At 37.9% G+C, this 22,049-nt stretch overlaps 1 protein-coding gene across 3 annotated transcripts in view; it reads left to right on the forward strand.

Moving 5' to 3' along the window:
* Positions 1-22,049, forward strand: part of LOC106955642 (NT-3 growth factor receptor-like) — a 279,074-nt gene that overhangs the window by 196,095 nt on the left and 60,930 nt on the right. For 2 of the 3 annotated variants that reach the window (XM_015045928.1, XM_015045930.1), the window contains one exon: positions 2,756-2,858. In XM_015045928.1, the coding sequence (XP_014901414.1) occupies positions 2,756-2,858 (103 nt within the window). The remainder of the gene's footprint in view (positions 1-2,755; positions 2,859-22,049) is intronic. The other variant, XM_015045929.1, reaches the window with a different exon arrangement.

A 22,049-nucleotide genomic window follows, 5' to 3' on the forward strand; every position in this document is an offset into this window, starting at 1 on the left:
AGTAAAGGATACATCTACAGCTAAAAATAATACTTCTAACATCAACATGTAAAAAGCTCAGCTCTTTCTGCTTGACTTAACATCAGTGCAGTTTAGGACTGATCTGCTTAGCACAATGGTAAAATAATAATCACTTTTTGGATATTTACAAAGAAGAATTTATTTATTGAATCCAAAACTTAATTATTTTTTGTTCAGTCTTGGCTTAGTTACTCCTCTGAGTGCATTTTTCTTTTAGCAAATTACCTTTTTTGAGTCTCCCTACTCGTATATTTAATAATTAATCGATTACTAAATTAGCTCCCAATTATTGAAACTGTCGATTAATCGCAATTAATTTCATTGTTTCAGCGCACACACGTGTCTCCTGGGTGTTTAATCTTCCTCCGTGAACAACCATCAGTTTGTTCATCAAGACCCAAAAATGTCTGTGTACAGCACATAAATCTGCCACAGCGTAATGCATTATTAAACAGCTCCATATTTCCTATATTTTCTCATATTTTTCTCTTTCCAATGTGCCCCGGTAGATAGAGCTAACCTTTAATGGGCTCTTAATAGACTTATAAATGGCAGACATTTTGACATATGAGAGCAGGAACTGCACAGGTGTAATTAATAACATTCATAATGGCTGCTGTCAGTCTTCTGTGACAGTTCTACTTTCATGGGCAGGCTGCATACTGGTCATTGGCATGCCATCCTCTCATACCTGATGGAAGTGAGCCACTGTGGAGTTATTAATTAAACATGTTTCTCCTGCTATGACCACTTCCCTGCTGAGAAAAATTGCCGCGGTACCATTTACAACACTGAAGTGTAATGTGTCACTGCTGCCGCTCCTGTTAACACAGACAGTTATTTTTGAAGCCTTTTAGTAAAATTATAGAGGGGAAAAATGACAGGCGTTCAAAAAAAACAAAAAAAACAAAAACAAAAAAAGCTGTTTTCAGAGTCTAGTCAAGGAAGGAGTTTATATATAATGCAGGTGGGGGAAACGTAATAACAAGATGTCGTACTGAAATCAAAAAACAGAAAATTTGTTTTCTCTTTGTAACATTAGAAAGTATTATTATAAAACAAAACAGAAAATATCTAAAAGTTCTGGGGTTCGCTCCTGAAACAGGCGTACGTCACTCTCCACGCAAAGGTTGTGATCTATGAAAACAGCATGATGGGAAAATAGCTTTGTTATTTTGGTTCTGCTGTTGAGACAGGACGATACATAAAAGGTCTTTCAATGACAAAAAGCTTTATAAGCCAAATTCAATATTAAATCAAAACATTTCCTCAAAGTTTTCCCACCATCACATCTCTTGCTCCAGATGATTACCATGGTGATGTGGACCAAAGATTAACACACAAAATATGAGGCAATGAGTGTCCAATGTTATTTAAATACCATGGTGATGCCATATACCGTATCATACCAGTGGTACCAAACCAGCTATAAATGAATAATTAGTAGAAAATGAAAGTTATTCCGATTAGCACTACATTGTTGCACTGATCTTGTATGAAGCTCAAACTACAATCAATGAAATCTAATAAATAATGTAGAAGTTCAAATTGCAAGTTCCTAAATAAATCTCAAAGTGCTGCACATAACTAAGTCTACAGAAATTGAAAAAGACACGGGAAACAAAGTCATTGACATTCATCAGTCTGAAAAACATCAAATCACCATTTTGAAAGGCTTCGGCAAAACACGATGAGAAATGTACAATCCAGATTTCTTCTTGGCTTTTTTCACACAACTTTTAGATCATCAAATAAATTGTATCATCTAACAAAGAGAACCAAATTAAATACAAAAAACACTTTTCAAATGATTATTTAACTTTGTAAGGAGAAAATAATTAACTACTGATTGTGCCACATTTGGCAGCAACATCTGCCATCAAGTGTTTGAGATAACTGATTATAGGTTTTTTTATATTACTGTGGAGGAATATTTGCTTTGACTTCTTTTTCAGAATCGTTTTGGCACATTTGATGTTTTTTTTTTTTTTGCTCTAATTCATGTTTTAACAGGAGGGACTTATGTATTTGCATCTTGGTTTCTCTTGCTAAGCGAATTCATAACCTAAGTAAATTCACTCTGACTACCAAAGTTTAATGTCTGAAATGAAACTTTATCTAAAGATCTGAAACGCTTGTTTGTCAAGAAGCAAAAATGGCTGAAATTTGTATGAGCAGCTACTATTTTCACTGCAGTTTTTCCTACAAAACAAAACAAGAAACAGGAAAACGCATTCAAAAAATAGCTTAGCTCTGTCATCTGAGCCACTAAGCTGTAACTATGAGTGAACAAAAAGAAAAAAATTATGCTCTGCACCGTTTGGCTTTCCCTACTTTTACAAATGTTTCATTTCTATTCTATAAATAGATATATTTTAATATCATTTTCAAACATGCTTTTCAGATTACAGCTATGACATTAAACAAGAGAGACTTCAATTAAATGTGAAAGAGAGAAATGTATATTATAAAAAGCTGCAACCTTTCATACAAAGGCAGTCGCAGTGAAACACAGAATAACAAGTTGTAGGAATCGCAATTAAATCAAACCATCCAGAACTTGTTCAGGAGATGAAAGCAGTGTTCAATCTGAACCCCATTCTGCCCACCAGGTTTGATTCTGAACATAAAGACTGTTTACCTGGTGCAATGTTAATCAAAGCAGAAATCACCTTATTTCACCCTGATTTGATTAGACCCATTTCCCTGATTGCTCTCGTCTCATCCCTCCTAGGTTACCATCGCCGTGGGACTGGCGGGCTTCGCTTGCGTCCTCCTCCTCGTCCTTTTTGTTCTCATCAATAAGTACGGCCGACGCTCCAAATTCGGTATGAAAGGTGAGTCTGCGCAGCTAGCTGGACGAGGGAGAGAAGCCCAAAAAGCTGCTCCTGTTGCTTTGCCTTTCTGGCTGATGCGTCTCGATGTGGAATCAATTCCGCTTGTAAATCTTCCCAGGCCTTGCTGAGCTGAAAATCGTTCACGAGTGACGACTGAAGCAGTCCCACGTTTTAGTGCAGGTTAAATAAGCCGATACTTCATTTCAGCTATATTCCCTGCATGGAGTCATTTGGGAAAAAATGATGTTTTCCTGCAGTAGCAAGGAAGTGTATTAGGTAGATTTTTCTTGCTTTTTTTTCTCTTTTTTTTGGCTTGTACACAAAGTGACATAACTAAATTTTTCTGGAGAGGACATGCAAAGCTCAGTTCTTTCATTTTATGATTCTTGTCTTACATTAACACAGCTTCTAAGTAGAGATGCACTGATCAGAGTTTTATGCCTCTGGTTTTTGTAAAACTGTTACAGACGTCCCCTCCAACTGTGTTAAAAGAATGCATAAGGGAAGTATTTGGATTGTTTTTATAGACTTTCTGCCATTATGGCTCAAAAAAATCATTTAAAAACTGCAGTATGTATCTCTTATGGAAAATGTTTTTTTTACATATTTGTTAAAATTACCATCATGACAGAACAAGAAATCTGTAGAGAAAAAAAATCGAGCTCCAAGTACTAACTGCAGAAATACTCAGTCAGAATCAACCAATCAGAACCAGCAGCGGGGTCTTTGTGCTGTCGATCACTCTCGTTCTCACACCCACTTCACTCCCTTCCTCTTCTACACTTGAGCTGGTTCACCACAACGTAACCTGCCACAAATGCTAAAGCTAGTTAGCATGTTCACCAACCACAGTGGATAAACAGTTTTGCTGAAATGGTGAGTTGTTTCTCCACCATCACCACATTGAGCAGTGAGTACATGAGGATGCTTGACAGCTCTAAGACCCTCCTCCCGACTCTGATTGGTTGTTTTTGACCGGGAGCGGAGCATTTCTTCAGATGGCAGTAACGGCTCAGGGAGGAGGTGGACGAGCTCAATCTTTTCACAGATAATCTGTCTCATAACATTCAGTCACAATATGGTGACAGTTTTAACAAATATGGAAAAAACATATTTTTGTAAACGTTATGTACTGCAGCTTTAACATTAAAATAAATTACAGCGAGAGAGAACTGTCCTTTCTAATTGCTAATGTCATCCTGTATTAGCAGTTAGGTACTTATTATTTCTTAAACAGCTTTTCCCATACAGGAGACCTTTGAAATGGTTTTCAAAACTCATGACGGAGATTAAAAACTTAAAAGGTTAAAACAGAATTTGTGCTGTAGTCACAACTCTCTCTCGGACTTGATCTCTTGCAACTGGTATAAAAAAAGCTTCTTACATCTCTATCCTTTCTTCAAATTTATAAAAGGGAAAAATACTAAAATTGCTAACCTTTATTTTTAACTTGGTCACAGTATTTGCAACTAAAGAGTGTTAGTATTATTGCTACGACTTGATGGCACTTCTGTATAGCACATTCACTGACCTAAAAATGATGTTTTTTTGCTGCTGTTGAATTTCCATCAAGCACACAGGATCATTTGATTCCGGTCAGCAGCTGATTTACTCGGCTCTTCTCCGCTTCTGATGCTTCCGTAAACGCTGGGTGTACTTTGCTCTGTCGATCACGTTGAGTTTCCGCTTCAGGCCGGCTCCAGATGTTGCTTATCTCTTGGCTGTTGGTGTTTTGACAGACGGAAATGGCTGTTGTTGGTCTGATCTAGGAGTGAATCAGGGGCAGAGGCGAGATGGGAGTTCAGTTCCTGTTGGTTCGTTTCTCATCAGACTGAGAAGAAGAGTCGACAGCAAGTGGCTGCGTTTGATTTGACGAGCAGCTCCGTTTGTATGTCGCTGTAAATTTGCTTTAATGTAACCAACTCTCTTGTTCGCTTGTCGTTTTAAGTACGTCGTAGTTTCTGTCGTCTTCTTGCTCCTTCAAACAAAAATGCGGATGAATATTAACACGGCAGTCTGACCCTCAAACATCCCCTCTTCTTCATTAAATGCATAAAGTACGGCGCCGAACCAGACGAGCGACTGCCACCTGTTAATTACCTATTTTAGAGGATTAAAGATTATTTACCTCGGTAAACATCTCTGCTGTAATATTTTGAAGGGTGGCAATTAATGCAGAGGCCTAAAGCCGGCTCTAATCAAGGACAAGCCTTAATGAGGTTTCACACACTGTTTGTTGTGTCACATTAAGTTTTTTAGCTGTGTTAGCAAACATGGAGCAAAAGCCCTAATACTTTGAACTTTTAAATGCTTTGCAAAACTTTTTTTAAAAATACAAATCTGATTCTAATGCATTGAACTCTGATACTCATAGATACAATCTGATGCTGCAAACTGTCTAAATTTGAAGCAGGGTAAGGTTATTAAATACCATCCCAACCTTTTAACATAGAGGAGAGTTTAGTTTATTATCTAAAAATGAAAAGAATATCAGTCTACAAACTTACCAAGACATGGCCTTCCATCTAGCTATCTAATAATGCTAATTAAAAACATAAAAAAAACAACTGCATTACTATTTCAGATAGTTTTCATTAGTCTTTAGAGTGTTTTTTATTAAGTTAAATATTGTTTAACTTCAATTCAGTTTTTATTAGTTATTGCAGTTTAGTTTTGTCATACTTTAGTTAATTTTTAGGTGCAGAATTCAAAAAGGTCAAAGTGTTGTGATTATTTATACATCGATTGGGTAATGAATATTCTACAGAAGATACATTTTCAAAAAAATATATTCAGTTATTGTTGAACAACCAACTGACTCTGGTGTTTTCTCCAAACCTTTGCTGCTGCCATTTTGCGGCTAGCATAACTTCCACCTGGAGGAATATGGAGTGTCGTAATTTAGCCACGGTTGAGTTAAAGTCTAAATAGATTCGAAAACATGAAAATGAAGGATATCACATCTGTACTTTCAGTATGTTTCACTTAGTTTTATAATTGTACAATATAGTTCCAGTTAGTCATACTTTTCCCCATTAATTACCGTTTTTAATTATTTCAGTTAACAAAACTTGTTTTCTCCGTTATAAACTTTAGCGATCCACAGCTCAGGTGTGAGACTGTTGACGGAAAAAAAGGCAAGAAAATTAAATTAATTACTTACACTGCATTTACCCCTTGGAACAGACTACGTTAAATTGACCAGGTAGTGACATTCAACATGGTGAATGTCGCTGAAGGGTAAAAACTGTTTCTCTGCAGAGTTTGTGTCAGAAAACTAAAGGTAAATACGGCCTTAAATGCACCACTGTCATGGTGGTGAATGTATTAACCTGACGAGATGTGAAGCTGTTCAACGCTAAATGAAAGGTGACGAACAGAAGAAGCAAAAAATTTTAGACTTCACCTTCACCGTAAATATATAGCCAGTTACAATAGAATGATTTAGATAAAAGCATTTTTATGTTAGAATGGCCTAGTCAAAGTCCAGATATAACTCTAAATGAGAGAGGCTTGCAGACTGATGTTACCCAATTCTCTCCATCCAGTCTAACAGAGCTTGAGCTATCTTGCAAAGAATGATAAGGAAAAATCTCATCCTCTGAGATGAACACCTGAAAGTATCTGAACCTCCAGTTAATTTCACACATTATTGACCAGACGGGGCTGAATACTAATGCAAGTCACACTTTTCAGATATTTATTTTTAAACAATACTGGGATCATTTTTGATCTTAAGCATTATTCACTGTGTTGTGTTAGTCTACTGCACAAACACCCAATAAAAAAACATTGAAGTTTGCAGCTGAAACACAAGAAAACCGCAAAAAGCTCAAGGTGTGTGAATACTTTGCATTATTTAAAACAAAATGAACCCCAAATCAGAAGCAGGAAGAAGACGTATACATCAGCAAGGAACAGTGACAAGGAAGCGATCACGCACGTACGCACGCACACACACACACACACACACACACACACACACACACACACACACACACACACACACACACACACACACACACACACACACGACTTGAGCAGCTGGTTGAAGGCGCTGAGTCTTGGCGTTTCCGTAAATGAGATCTGCTTGCTAATGATGCGCCTGCTGCACCCTAACTTTGTCATTTCTCTTTTATTCAAGTACCTTTATTCAGTTCATGTAACTAGATTTTGCACAGCAGAGGAGTTTATTTACATCCACCCACGGCTGTGAGTCGCTGTGTGTATGCGCGCGCATGTGTGTGTGTGATTTAGTTCAGCATCTAGTCTACGCTGCTTCAGAGAATCAATATGAACCTGGCTGTAAAACTCAGACTGTCAGGAATTTGTGTTACTGCGCAGCTTTACTTATTTATTTATTTTGTTATACTTGCTATCTAAATCGAAGGTGATGTACTGCTTCACATCTGCAGTAGCCCTCCTAGCATGTGGGAATTCTCAGAGCAACGGCCAGCAGCACTTTGCAACGGGGCTGCATCAGTCCTCTGAACACAGCATTGCCTCATGGACAGGTCCAGACTTTATCTGGGAACCTCTGAGTACTGTAGGATTTTTTTCTTTAAATGGCAGTGTAAGCCTTTTTCTTGAACCACTGCTCATCCAGCACTGCTTTATAAGATATGTTAAAGGGGCAGTATTATGTATTTTCTAGGTACATGGTGCCATTTTATAGCACAACAAAATAACTGTTACCTTTAGTTGTTACAAAAATGCTTTAAATATCAAATTGTCACCTTCCTCAAAGAATGGCCCAATTAATTTCTTCTTTTGCCAAACATCATTTAGAAAGAAAGGGGTGTTATTATTTTTATTCATTATTACTTTTGGCAAAAAATAAATGACTGGATGTTATTTTAGGAAGCTGATGAATTTTGACTTCCTAATTTAACACTGGCTGCACAGTGGCGCAGTTGGTAGAGCTGTTGCCTTGCAACAAGAAGGTTCTGGGTTCAATTCCCAGTCTGGGGTCTTTCTGCATGGAGTTTGCATGTTCTCCCTGTGCATGGTGGGTTTTCTCCAGGTACTCCGGTTTCCTCCCACAGTCCAAAAACATGACCATCAGGTTAATTGGTCTCTCAAAATTGTCCCTATGTGAGTGTGTGCACGCATGGTTGTGTGTCTCTGTGTTGCCCTGTGACAGACTGGCAACCTGTCCAGGGTGACCCCGCCTCTCGCCTGGAATGTTAGCTGGAGAGGCACCAGCAACCCTCCCGACCCCACTAAGGGACAAGGGTGTAAAGAAAATGGATGGATGGATAATTTAACACTTAGAACTTGGGCTCTTTCTAAACTCCACCTTCAGGAAGTCATTGCAACATGGCTCATCTTTTATCTCTTTAACCTTTTTACTGTAATGCGGAAGCTCAGAAACTTGAGGAGGCGGAGCTAGGTCCAACCAGGTGTTTTGCCCTGCTGAATGGTTGCCATGGGAGATTAAAGGCTTTCTCAAACATGTATGAAAGGACGAAAGCAACTACCTAGGTATATTTTTGATGAGAGAATGACATTATAACATGGTGCATAGCTAAAAAAAAAAAAAAAAAGAAAACATTGAGTTTACATAATACCGCCCCTTTAAGAGAACCACCCCTTTTATCAAAGGGTATCTGAGCATCCTCAGTGGAAAGACATTAGCGAATCATTTTTGGTTTCCTGATGAATCTGTTTCTCTAAGGTAGTTGGGACTTTGCTGCCTTGTTCAAGGTAATGAATAGTTTTCTAAGTGACCGTAATGATGCAGGGAGAAGCAGCACCTTGAAGCATGAGTCATCTAAGCCGGAAGAACAAGCCACTTTTTTTCTTCTTTTTGCATGAATATTTAATATTTGTGCATTCTCTCTTTAGTGTAAAAAAAAAAAAAGAGAGAGATAAAAATCCAGTACCTCTATACAACATTGCTCCCATATTGTTCACCTTTAAAGTGCAATATTTTGGTAAACAGGTTGCAAATGAATAGTATTAGCTCTGCGGTTCATACTGTTCCTTCCTGTTGCCATTTTGACACCAGACCGGGACTTTTGGCTTTAAGAGATGCTGCAGTCTTCTGCTGCCACTGAGAAAAGATTGAGGGGAGCGAATGACCTAAAAAGTCCCTTTCAGGACCCCACACCGCTCTGAACAAAGGCCTGATTTGTCCACTGTGTGTGTTTTCTCCTTCCACTCTTGTTCTGGAGAATCAGCTGGGAGGCCTGAAAAAGTCATTACCTTTGGATGGAGCCATAATGGATTTTCGCTCCACTAAATCACCGTGGCTATTTTGGTTGTTGGAGTTTGATCACCGACCGTTTCTGGCCCTCCAATAAAAAAAAGAAAAAAAGTGTTTCTCTCTCTCTGTCTCTCTCTCTCTCTCTCTCTCTCTCTCTCTCTCTCTCTTTTCTTCCCTTCTCCCTTCTTTTTTTTATGTGGCTGTATATAAAGGTGTGTGAGTGGATGTGAGGGGAATTGGGTTTATTTTCTGGTCCTCCACTGTTGCCCTGCATTTCCACCTGCTTTGCTTTTTGCAGATCCCTTGTGGTTTGATGAATGATACTTTAAGCTAAATGAGCGCATCTACTCAGACTGCAGATAAGCTGCTCTGCTAATCGATATTGTGTCGCCTCGCCTCCTGGCTAAAACGCCTCACAGTCAAAGCATCAGACTCATCTTTCAAATGATGATTCACACCAGTGGGCTTTGAAGTGCCTTTTTTCACAGATTTTTGTCAGCAGGGAATCAATAATGCTTCTTTAGAAGAAGACATGTCAGTAATTAGCATTGTTCTCCCCATCATTTTTTTTTTTCCTTAATAGTCTCTTGGAAAATTACCTCACCCTGTTGCTGGAAGTGTGGCTAATATTTGTCACACTGTATCCCGAGGCTCTGTCTCTTCATCCCTTATTTGCTAAAACAATAAAAGCTGGACTTTGAGCAAAATGCTGATCATCAAAATTTCGTGGCAGATTTCCGATCACTGATTTGATGTTGACATTCAGATTTTTGTGGATTTCAGTTTGTCTTTGATCTGCAAAAAGCCACAGTAGCTATTAAAGCTGTTATTTCTATTAAAGCATGTTTTTCTTTTTTTTATATACATTTATACATATTTTTACAAAAACAAATCTGTAACATTGTTTAGTTGGTTTCATTTATGAGTGAAGTGGAATTGTTTTTCCAATTTTGCTGATGGGACCTGTTATGTTTTAATAGGATCAGCAGTCGGCTGCTGTAGCTTTAAGCAAATTAATTTCAGATGCATCGTTTCTACTCTTTAAGGGCAAAAGAAATGGAATTACCTTGACAATTTAATGTTTATGTAACATCAAAAACAAAAGTAATTTCTCAAAAACAGCCTAATTTTTTGGCATGCCTCAGAATTTTGGAGCTTACTGTATCAAATCTTATTTTTACTTTCTTTATTCTGATTTGAAAATAATGAAAGTTGAAGTTTAGGTTTGATAGAATAAAGCTGTTTTATTGTCATGTTTGACAGTAAAGCTGTTTAACTTAATTCATTACAATTATACAGAACTATGGTAATAATTCAAAACAAAAAGCTCACTATCCCAAAGTTTGCATTTTAAATGTTCTTTACAGCCGCTAAGGAAAAACGCGCTTCACATGTTTAGCATTACTAAGTTTATGTTCCTAAAACAATTGAAGTCATGCTTTCAGTGTGAAGTTTACAAAAAGTCACATGTAACATGTTCAGCTGGACTTCAGCTAGTGGTCACTAATTAATCGCTCCATGTTGTGGCAGACTGAGTTTGGATTTCTAGAAGCTTCCTTTACTTAAACACCACAGTGCTACTGAATATAACAAATAACTTTTTCTCACAGTCACACCTTCTGTACTAAAGACTGTGTAGTGTTTGGTATGTTGCGTTCATTAAACATTACTAATTTTTCACTGACTAATCACTAGTCAGAGCATTTTTCTGGGCGTCTGCTAAAATTTCCTTATTGACTGTAACAGCATGAAGCTTTGGAAACTAACTGCAGTAAAAAAAAGTGTTTTTTTTTTTTAAAGTATGGGATCTTAAAATTGAGGTTGGACATCTCGTCACATTGAACATACAGAAAACTTGGCGAGATTTTGTTTTATTTTTATTTTTTCAAAATGAACAGTTTTAAAGACAGTTATCCCAGATCCTGACCAAACATATGTAAGCTTTTGAATTTGAGTAAAGTTACAAAAGAATTTCTAAAACAATTATTTATTGTTACATTTTCTGACATTTATCAAATGGAATACATTTTGGTGATTCTAACAGAGGTAAGACGAGAAAAGTTTGCTCTGATTTGGCTTCAGACAACAAAATAAATCTTTATTTACCAAATTTAAATATCTGGCATCAACAGTGCTCATCTTCTATTCCATTCAAATTCAAAAATACTTTATTGATCCCAACGGGAAATTAAATAACACGACGAAGGTACTTTTTTGAAGTGGAAAAAAAGAAGCTTAAATTATAGTGATTTTTATCATCGTGCTTCTTCTGAATAATGCATATGAAGACAACCCTGAGCTAATTCTACCGGCCCCAGTGGGCTTTGAGTGGTCCCTGCACATCGAGCTGCGCTCTGCTTCTCCTGCATGCGGCTCATCTCCATGAGCTGCTGAGTGTTTACATGAGCAGCAGATGATGCAGCTGCTATTTTTGGCTGCTTTTTAACATGGCATTTTGACTGGAAATACAGTGTACACCGAGCACACAAACAAACAGGCACGTCAGGGGGAAGTGACAGATGATGGGAACGGGGAGGAAAGAATGATGGTTCCTAAACCGGAAAACTGTCTCCGTTTGCTTCGTTTACCTAATGAATCGCGTCGTGAAAAGACCTGATGTACGTTTTTTTCCTTCCATGCTAAAAATATTTTTTTCTCCATCCTAACAAATACTTTTAAACTCTAGTTCATTATTTAGACTGTTTACTAGGAAATAATTTTGACATCATTTAACAATTGACATCATTTATATACATATTGATGATGTTACTTTATCTATAAAGGGCTAATATAGCCACATTTGATCAGACATTTTGTGGCATTTATTGATGATGATACATGTACTGATATGAAAAAAATCATCAGACTTCGACGTAGGAAGTGGACTTATGGCAGTTTTCTGGCCGATCACCAATATTTGAAAAGCCTGATATGCCGGTTTTGATTTTGTTTTTATAAATCAATCAGTTCCTCTCTTGCAGCAGAGGAAAGGGAGTCTGCGGCTTATTTTCAGAACTTCGCCACCTTAGATAAGATCGGTGCATTAGATCGCTTTCACATGGAAGCATCATGTACCCAGAACTGACGAAATCTGTTCCAATCGATTGGTGCAACCACCACAACATGTCTCATGCTCTTTTAGACCCTACAATACAACCATAGTGTTGGTGTTTTTGGGTTTGCAGACATCAGGTTTGTTTTCATCAAAAGTCATAATTCTTATAGTCATAAACTTTTATCCTGATAACTATATCACAACAGACAAAAAAAATCGGAATTGGAATTGGCAGGTCAGGCTTTTTAAAGATCAGTAATTGATGACTGCAGTCAGTGCTCCACTAGTGTGAACTGGCCCATCAACTCATTCGTGTTTGTTTTTTACTATTAAAAGCAAACTCCTGCCTCTGGCTCTTTTTCTGTGGCCCTTCTTAGGTCGTCAGCATTCGCTTTTAAATATGGAAAGGTAAATGCTGCTGATAAGAATGAGGGAAAAACTTCCCCTAATGTACAAAAATATATGCAGTCGCTGGAGGCAGATGTCTGTTTCGAAGAACTCTTGATGCAAACCAATTCAGAAAACGATTTCTCCAAAGCCCGCCTGACTCTGCATCTCATGAGTCACCGTGTTTATAGCCCGAGTTGACAAACAGAAAGTCATGTGACTTCTCAGAAATGCTGTTTCCTGTAACTGTTGGTTACCAAAACAGGATTTTCTGCCTCTTATAAGTCCTTCTGTTTGTTGCTTGGGTTTTGTTTCCAGTTTCTGTTTCTGCTTTTCCTGCACTGCCTCCCCCGCCTCGGTCAAGGTCAGATAAAGTGGAGTTCAAAAACCTTGGCAGCGCGCCACACACAGGAGGCAGCGTGCGTACACGCTCTTCCCATTTAATCAGATTTAGCAGCAGCCATTTCGTTATTATTGCGACGGAAAGCAGACAGACGACGTCCTCAAACTGTTGTCGAAGGCAGGGTTAAAAAAAAAAAGTTTTTTTCTGGACATTTGAATAATCATTTCTAACAATTTTGATGCTCTGTTCCGATGTTGCATTGCAGACATGCAGACAGACAGGTGGGTAAATCTCAGACATGCCCTGTAGCTCTCTGCTGCACACACATCGTATCCACACACAACCTCTACCCTGCAGCAGTCTGCCAGGCTCTGTGATCTAGATGTGTGTGTCAGGCCGACTTACCCTCTTCTCCGCTACATTACCTTAACCAGGCTTGGGGATAATCAGCCAACACACACACACACACATTTACAGGTCTACAGCCACACATGCGCACGCCGCAGCATTTCCCCGCATCACTGCCTCGCTCGGCCTCCAGTGGCCGGGGCGAGCTCCGCCGCTAAGCTGTGAGACGTGTCCGTCCGCAGAGAGGCCCCTGTCCTGCCATATGTCTGAGCAAATGTCAAACAAGCTGCCGGGGGAAAAAAGAACCAACTTTCAGTCAAAATCTCCACAAAATACCTAAACTAAAAGAGTGAGAGAAGAACTCTACGTTTCATCAAACTTCAGCTTTTCAACTATCATGGCTGAAGAAGAAAAGAAATAAACCATAAACTCTTTCAAACGCATTAAAACTGAACTTCTGAACTTGTGATCTTCTTGTTTTTAATTAGGATTTTTCGCTCCTTATTTATGCACTTTTATTCAAGAGATATTGGAGTTTGTAAAGTTTTAGCTTTTATTTTCGACAGAGGCGTGGGTTAGTGTTTTTTTTTTTTTTTTTTTTTTTTTTTTTTTCCCCCAGAAGTGTTTCTTATCCTCAGCAGGGATTTTTCACAGTAGAATCATGTCGGGCTTTTTTTTCTTTTTTTTTTTTCATATGAGTGACAAACTTTTATATAATCCACATGAAGAAATTTCCTTTGAATTCTCAAAAACTTTAAATGGTGGTATAGACCACTGATGATGGATTTCCAAAATGTTTTTGTGAGTCGACTGTGACAGTAATTGTTGCTTGAGGAGTCTGAAAAATACTCTTGACATTTCAAATGTTACTGAGATCAGCTGGAACTTATGGGGTTTTATTTTTAATATAAAGTTTTTATGGGTTTATAGAATTACATCCTTCCACAGGTGAAACAGTGCTGTCCTAGTTACTGTACCTAACCTAATTCATATTGCAATATGTAATATTACAAGAGTAAATATTAAGACTATTTGTCATAATATTGTGACTTTAATACTAGACTTTATGTCACTTCAAATTTGCTTTCATATTTTTATGGCTTTATTGTTTTTTATCTTTATCCTCGTCTTATGACTTCATTCTAATATTTTGACTTAATTTGTTTTCAACTTTATTCCTGTATTATTTCTTTTCATGTAATTATGACATTTTTCTCGTATTCAACTTTTCTTCTTGTAATATTATGACTTTGTTCACATATTGCAACATAATTCTTGGATTATTTTGACTTTATTCTTGTAATATTATGACTTTCTCATATTATACTTTGTTTTGACTTAATTCACTTTGACTTTTTTTCTCTTAATCTTATGAATTTATTTTCTTTCTACATGTTTATTCTCATTATTTCAACTTTATTGACGTCATTTTCTGACTATTCTGTTAATTCTTTTAAATGTTTTTGTCTTAGTCCATGCCTAATAGTCATGCTACTCTGATGTTAGTTTTAAAATATACTAAGCGTTTGGACTTTGCACCAAGGTTATAACTTAATTTCACAGTTTCAACCAAAACCACCTCGGCTATTTAACGATTCCCTTCTTTGCTTTAAATCTCCGTCTTTAAAACAAACGGAAATTAAAAAAAAAAGAAAAAAAAAGTAGAGGGCGAACTCTCTCGCTCGCCGCCGATGCGGCTCCTCCAACTTGTGCCGATGCTCCACTGACGGTGTTTACCCTTTTGCTCAGTTGCTGCAGCGCTGTCATCCTAATTGGCTGTAATTCATTCTCCTGAACGCGTGCGACAGATGGGCGCTGCCAGACAGCGGCAACGGGGCCACCGGGAAGCGCCGCCCGCTCTGCCTTCCTCTGCCGTCGCCCTCCACACAAAAAGAATGAAGCTTTTAGAAAGCAAACTTTATCTCTCCATCGTCTCTGTCATCACTCGGTGTTGTTTCTTTTTTTGTGTGTGTTGTTTTTTCAAACCACTTCCATCTCTGATGCATCAGGCCACAGACCGCCAGGGCTTTTAGTTAAACCCTAAAAGGATTCGGATGCAGCCCGCAACCTTTCATGGTTTTCTTTTTTTTTTTTTTTTCCCTTGTCTATTTGGAGATTGTGTCGGAAACAAAATAGCAAGGAAAAAAATAGAGAAAATGGGGGAGTGTTTACTAATTTAGTGCATTCAAAGTTTCATGAGAGGCATCCCAAGGAGTTTGGCGGCTGCGCCATCTGTCCCTAAATGGGTGTAGAGTGCTGGCGTGACCTGGAGTTGCTGCTGTGGATTTTGTTTTCACAGTACATCTTTTTATTTTTTTTTTCTTTGGGTTTTATTTTATTTCAGACATTCAGCGCTAGACTGCTAATAGCTTGGTGTTTTGTGTTCTTGCTGTGGAGACGTGCACAGGTCCGTTGCTCCCGTAGAAAGGCCAAGGCTGCAGAGTGCACTTGTTGAGAGCACTTTAACCGAGTATTTGGAAGCTTCTCTCCTTTTAAATCTCACCTATCGATAGTTCAGAAAACAACCTGAGTCCTTCGGAGTTTACCAGTAGCTTAATACAGCGTTTTTCTAAATGTCAGAATAAGGCCAAGATGCCAATGGAGGCGTTGAGAGGTGGGGTTTGTGAATCGCTTCACCTTTGCGGCAATATCCTCAAGCAGGACGACTCGGAAAAGAGCAGATTTGTGTCTTTTGAACTGCCATGAGATTCTTTTTAAATAATCTGCTGTGCTTTACATTCATCACAGTGGATTTATTTGCAGATATGTGTTGTTATGGGAGTGGTGGTATATAAAGTCAACATTTTTGATCTTTACATCAAGTTACAATGTTGTTCCCTCATCAAAAACATACATAGCGTTGCTTTAATTCCACCTCACAGTGCACGCTTTTCCCACGCTACTTCCTCAGACTAGCCAGCAACAATTAGCAAACACCTGGTGGAACTGTGCATCAGCTGAGCTCATCATACAAACTACTTGTCAGTGCAATGGAGTTAAAAACATTGTTAAAGGGTTAATAGAGGAGCCAAGTTGTGATGATTTCCTGAATGTGGAGTTTCAGAAAGAGACAGAGGCCCAGTTTCAAGGCGCTAAATGAACAGTGGTGCAGTTGGTAGCACTGTTCGATTCCCGGCCTGGGATCTTTCTGCATGGAGTTTGCATGTTCTCCCTGTGCATGGTGGGTTCTCTCTGGGTACTCCAGCTTCCTCCCACAGTCCCAAAAAACGACTGCCAGGTTTGTTGAGCTCTCTCAATTCTCCTTAGGTGTCTGCGTGTGTGCGTGCGTGCGTGCGTGTGTGTGCATGGTTGTTTGTCCTGTCTGTCTTTGTGTTGCCCTGCGACCTGTCCAGGGTGACCCTGCCTCTCACCCGTTGACAGCTGGAGATGGACACCAGCACCCCTGGTGACCCATAAGGGATAAATGTGTACGATAACAGATGAGATGGATAAATTACAAAGTTACATTTCTTTTAAGTTATATTTGATATATAGCATTTTTATAACAGCTAACGGTGACAAAGTTACTTGTACTATAAAATGTCACCAAGTGGCTGGAAAATGCCTAATACTGCCCCTTTAGGTAAAGCTGAGCTTTAGGAATCCTAAACTCTGTCCCAGTTGGCTAAAAATGCTTTACATTTCAGAAGTAGAAAGGCAAGTGCACACTCTAATGCTACCTTTAGTACTGAAATAAGACTCTCAATGACTACACCATTTGAAAATTTACACTGCTTGACATAACTTTGTACCATTAAGGACAAATAATTCTTAGTTTGATTTTCTCTCATTTTTCTGCCTGTACGCATAAAGAGCATCTTATCTGACATTTTCTGTCGGCTGTTGTCTTTGTTTCCAAGAGGCTCTTAACATAAGCTTCCTCCTGCAAGCAATCATATTTATTCCTGCCATAAACTTTAATTCGACCTCCCATCCATAAAGCCCATCCCTGTTCCTGGAGGACTCCGCTAATGATTGCTGCGCTCATTCTGCCTGCAGTTTACATGATGCCTCGAAATGGACTCGTTCTATAGCGTTGAGGCGCTCTCTCCTAAGTTAATGAACATTAAGGGACCGCCTCTCACCAGGCGACCCTGATGTACATGCCGAGTCAGCTCAGGCAGCTTTTTCCACGTGTTGTAATTCGCCTCTTACTGTTCCCCCGTTGTCTCCACTGCATCAGCATAAAAGGAGTTATAAATGCTGCCTGCTTTATTATGATCAAACAAGCCAGTGAAAGTGAAGGTGTGGGTAAAAAAAAAAAGAAAAAGCGTATTTTTTCCTTCTTTCTTTCTCTCTTTCTTTGGGGGAAGCATTTTGGTACGAGTCCAGTCGGCTTTTCAACATGTGGAGGTTGCTTTTCCTCCCGTTCCCCAAGAGAACTCAGAGGTGGGAAGGTAATTTTCAAGGATGAAATTCTTGCTTAATTCTTTTAATCACAAATCCTAAAAAAAGGAGAAGCAAGCTGTGAGGGGATTTCAGCTCCCATACGAACCACAGCTTAATTTAGTGTGATTTTTCTTTTTTTTTTTTTTTTTTGCCGTCAGCCCAGGAAACAGCTCGCTGTTATGTAACTGCCAAATGTGGGACGGCGCACGCCGACTCCCACGCCGGACCGGATCGGATTCGTTTTGTATTGACAAATATGAAAAGGCAATTCTCGCAGCGGATTGAATTCGTCTGCTGTACCAAAGACGATGTGCAAAAATCACATCCGTGCATCCGGCTTTTTTATTTTTTGTACAATTTTCTTTTTCTTTTTTTTTTTTGTGCTATATTTGTAATGATGAACGTATTTACTAAGAACATATTCAACCGTAATCACTTGATTAGGTATTCTTTTTATATACTAAGCAGCTATTTATTGCTCTGAAGGAGCTACAGTGTTATAAATGCTTCAAAACATGCATGTTGTTTTCTAAATGTAAGAGGTGCTGCACTATTTAAGCATCTCAGTTTTCTCTGTTAAAGATGGAGAAAAAAAACATCTTTCAGGCAAATAAACCTCTGTAAGCCATTTTAAAATGGTCAAGATCAATACTTTATCCCCCTTTATTATTAGGGTTCTTTTTATGTTCCTTTTGTGTTTTCTGCCTTGTTACATTTTCCATGCTTGAAATTTACAGGATTTTTATGTAGCAAGCAGTGACGTTAGTAATGAGTGAAGTAACGATTAGGGTCTAATTTGACCCGTTTGTTTCAGTAACGAGTAATTTAACGCCTTACTATTTCCAGTCCAGTAATCAGATCAAACAATATTTTTTTGACTCAACAATTTACAAAATCTCTTTGTAAATTCTCAGATTTTTAAAATTTTGCCCTGAATAAAGGTGTAATATTACATCCAGACGATATTGTATATTCATAACAAGATGACATAAGACATGACTGATCCCTTCCTCTGTTTTTAGGCAACCTCAAAGCTTCAGGTTGTGTTTTAAAATGACATTGCGTCTTTTCCATAAATATTACTTTAGCTACCTCAGCTCAACATTCCCGCACAGCCTTCTAGTGCCGTCATAATTTGTATTTATTTATTTTTTCAGTCTCATTACACTTTACAATCAACCTTCTTCGTTTCAGATGTCGGAGTGCTTTGCATTTCTGCGAGAAACAAAATGACTTCTGACATTTTCACAATAATGCCAACTTTTCCACTTTACTAATGCTACTCAGTCAGCAATGTTCTTTTCAAAACTTAAAGCAGAGCCATCTAGCACTTTAGCACCAGGGGAGATGGTTTGAAGTACCACTAGACTCAGAGCTACTCAGGCCTTTCATAAACCATACCTGCACATTATATTCCACTGCAAAATGAATCAGAACTGATTTCTGACAGGAAAAAAGGAAGATTTTCAATTACAGTCATGTTTTTCATCTACTATACATGGAGCATTACAGAATACATATTATTAAAGGCATGGGCAAAATGCGGAAATTTAAAGATTATTTTTTCTTGGGTTCATGCCACAAACACTACAGTAAAATCATACTTTAACAAACATTACAAAAAAAAAAAAACATCAAATACCTGAAGACACAAAATCAAAACACAAAATTCACATCAACCACTTTAAGAAATGTAACATTTTACAAACATTACAAAAGGACATGCAAACAATCCAAAAATAAAGTCAAAACAATTTCAATCTTTACAAGTACAGATCCACCCAGTCTGTCAATGCAATACTATTTCATTATCGATTATAGATTTTATTGTTTTAGGTTCTTTGTAAAATTTACATGATCAGCAATTAATGTAATTACAGAAGGCAGCATGTTCCAGGAGGAAACTGCTTTATGTACAGCTATTTGTTTGAGCGTTAGTGGTGATGAAAAAGTAACGACAAAAGTTTGACTAGTTTTTAGCACTAGTTGAGCCTTTATTGATTAAAAAGGCAATATAGGGGTTTTAGTCTTCATTCAAGAAATATATATTATCAAAAAAAACAAAAAAAAACATGTAAAACTCTAGAAAGTGCAAAATTATTCCCTTTTATCCTGAAACACGTAAATCAAATAATCAGCACACTGCATCCACTGCTGTGCAGTTTAGCCTCAGTATGAATAAAAGTCTTGTGTGACCGCCTCAGAGGTCTGGGTTATAACAGGAATATACTCCAAGGACTCGGGACTCTAACACTGTTCAGTCCATTACTCAAAAATGGGAAGAGTATGCCAACCTATGACAACATAACTGAAATGGTCCCGTTTACTGACGGACTGGATAAGGAGACCATTGTCTTAGATGATGTCACGACGTACTCGGCAGCTCTGATCCAGGCGGGAGAATCTGTTGATGGGACATTTTAACGGTAGAAATTTGCTGCTTTTGTAAGAGAGGCGGGAAGAAAACCATTGTGGGAAGAAGTTCCATTTGGCGCTAGACTTCTAGAGACACAGCAAACTTAGAAGAGGGTCAGATGAGACTCAGGTTAAACATTAGGTCTACATGTTGAGAATAAATAATTATGTTTTCCTTCTGTCTCTTTTAGCTAGTTGCAAAGCTAAACCCACAGGAAATGACATGTTAGGAAATGCAAATGAAAGCTAGAGTTAACGGATATGACACACTAGGGAACGCCCTCTTTAGGGCGCAGCTTAGACAGAGGCTAACAGAGGAACTTACCAAGTGTTGCTTGTTTTGTCCTGCTAGCTCCTAAAGGTAGCATGAGAAATGGACCATCTGTATTTTGTTATTAATAAATGGAATTCATGAATTCAACTCACTGACTCTTCTTCATACATGAAGAACTCGGCATGGAGAACGGATAATTCTCCACAATGTGAAACGGTCAGCATGGTGGTGTGTGGAATTCAGTACTTTTGTGTTGCTCTATGGCATAAAGGTCCAGTAACATACAATGTCGTAGGGTTGTGAATACTTCTGCAGGGCACCATAGAACTGAGTTTGGATCAAAAAGCGACTAACTGTGTAACTGTGCAATTCTGACTCAGTCTAAATTAAGAAGTTAACCATGCAAAATGCTTTTACTTCTATGTGCATTTTGTTTTCAATTGAGTGGCTCTATTAAGAATTAAACAAAGAGTTGATTCTTGCAGAATCCAACACTGTTGGAAGCAGCAAAGAGATCCTCTAAAAGGGTTGGGAGTTTCTTATGGGAAAATAACAATGACAGCAGTGACGCACTCCAGAATATGGAGGTTTTGTGGATGTATTATCATCATTGTGGCTGATCCTACTAGAGATGCACTCATCTAGAACGGTCATCAGAGAGCAGGAGATAAACATAATGTCTGTGTTACGATTTGGGGCGCTGCAATCAAACCGATGAACTGAACAGTCGCTGCACTTTTTAGAGCCCCACATAGTTATGTTCATTATTTCTGAACTGAAATCTCTGAAAAATCATCTATAAATATCAGAGATGCTCCAATCAGGCTTTGCTACTTTAACGAGAGTGATTTCCAGTTTTCTTCAAAGACTAATTTCACAATTCCTTTTTTTTTCTTATTTCAAGCACTGCCATGAAGAAAATATGAAAACATGAAATGAGTGCTGTTTTTAAAGGCAACAGAAAATGAAGTAATGACAGGATCATCTCTGTGACTCGGAAAAGAAGAAATTACGGTACACACTTTTGTCTTTGTGGCTTAAACATGGTGGGCTTTCCAAAATTTGATTAAATTTAAAAAGAGATTAAAAAATATTTAGTTTTTATTACTTACTGTACTGATCAGAGGAAATCAAAGAATGATTTTCTTCTTTGGATTGGTGCATCTCTACTAAATTTAACAAAAGTTCCCTCAGTGGTCGTGTTTGCCACATTTAAAGTAACTCAGACCTTAACACACATGCTGGGCATCAAAATCACCTTTCTTGAATTCAAACGATGACAAAAAGTTAAGAGGCCAGAAGAAGTATTGCTGTAGTTTCTAGTGAGTTTCTGCACAATAAGTACAGCTTAAAAGTTTGAGAATAAATCAAATGGAAGGAAAATTTATATACAACAAATGTGACTGTGAGCAAAGCGCAGTAAAATAAACAGTTTTTGTTTAAACTAAAACTTCTAACTAAATTACAATTAAAAACCATTCTTTAAGTTGGAAAATTCATTGGCTTTTTTGGGGACATGGTCACAGTCCAGTGTCAAAAATCTAATGTTTCCACTTTATTTCTTAATCAGCACAGAAAGACTTCAAAAAAAACTTTGAGGTGATTGGTGTTTGGGCTTTGAACCAGGAGTGGCTCCAATGAGAACTGAGCTACTTTAATGACTAATATTCTAATAACAGCAGGAAGATAAGAAACTGTGGACTAATCTTTTTTTTTTTTTTTTTTTTTTTTTTTTTAAATTTATTTTTTTTTTTTTTTTTTATTTTTTAAAA

This window comes from Poecilia latipinna, unplaced genomic scaffold, assembly GCF_001443285.1.
Source record: "Poecilia latipinna isolate Pla-1442-1.1 unplaced genomic scaffold, P_latipinna-1.0 Scaffold755, whole genome shotgun sequence".
Lineage (NCBI taxonomy): Eukaryota > Metazoa > Chordata > Actinopteri > Cyprinodontiformes > Poeciliidae > Poecilia > Poecilia latipinna.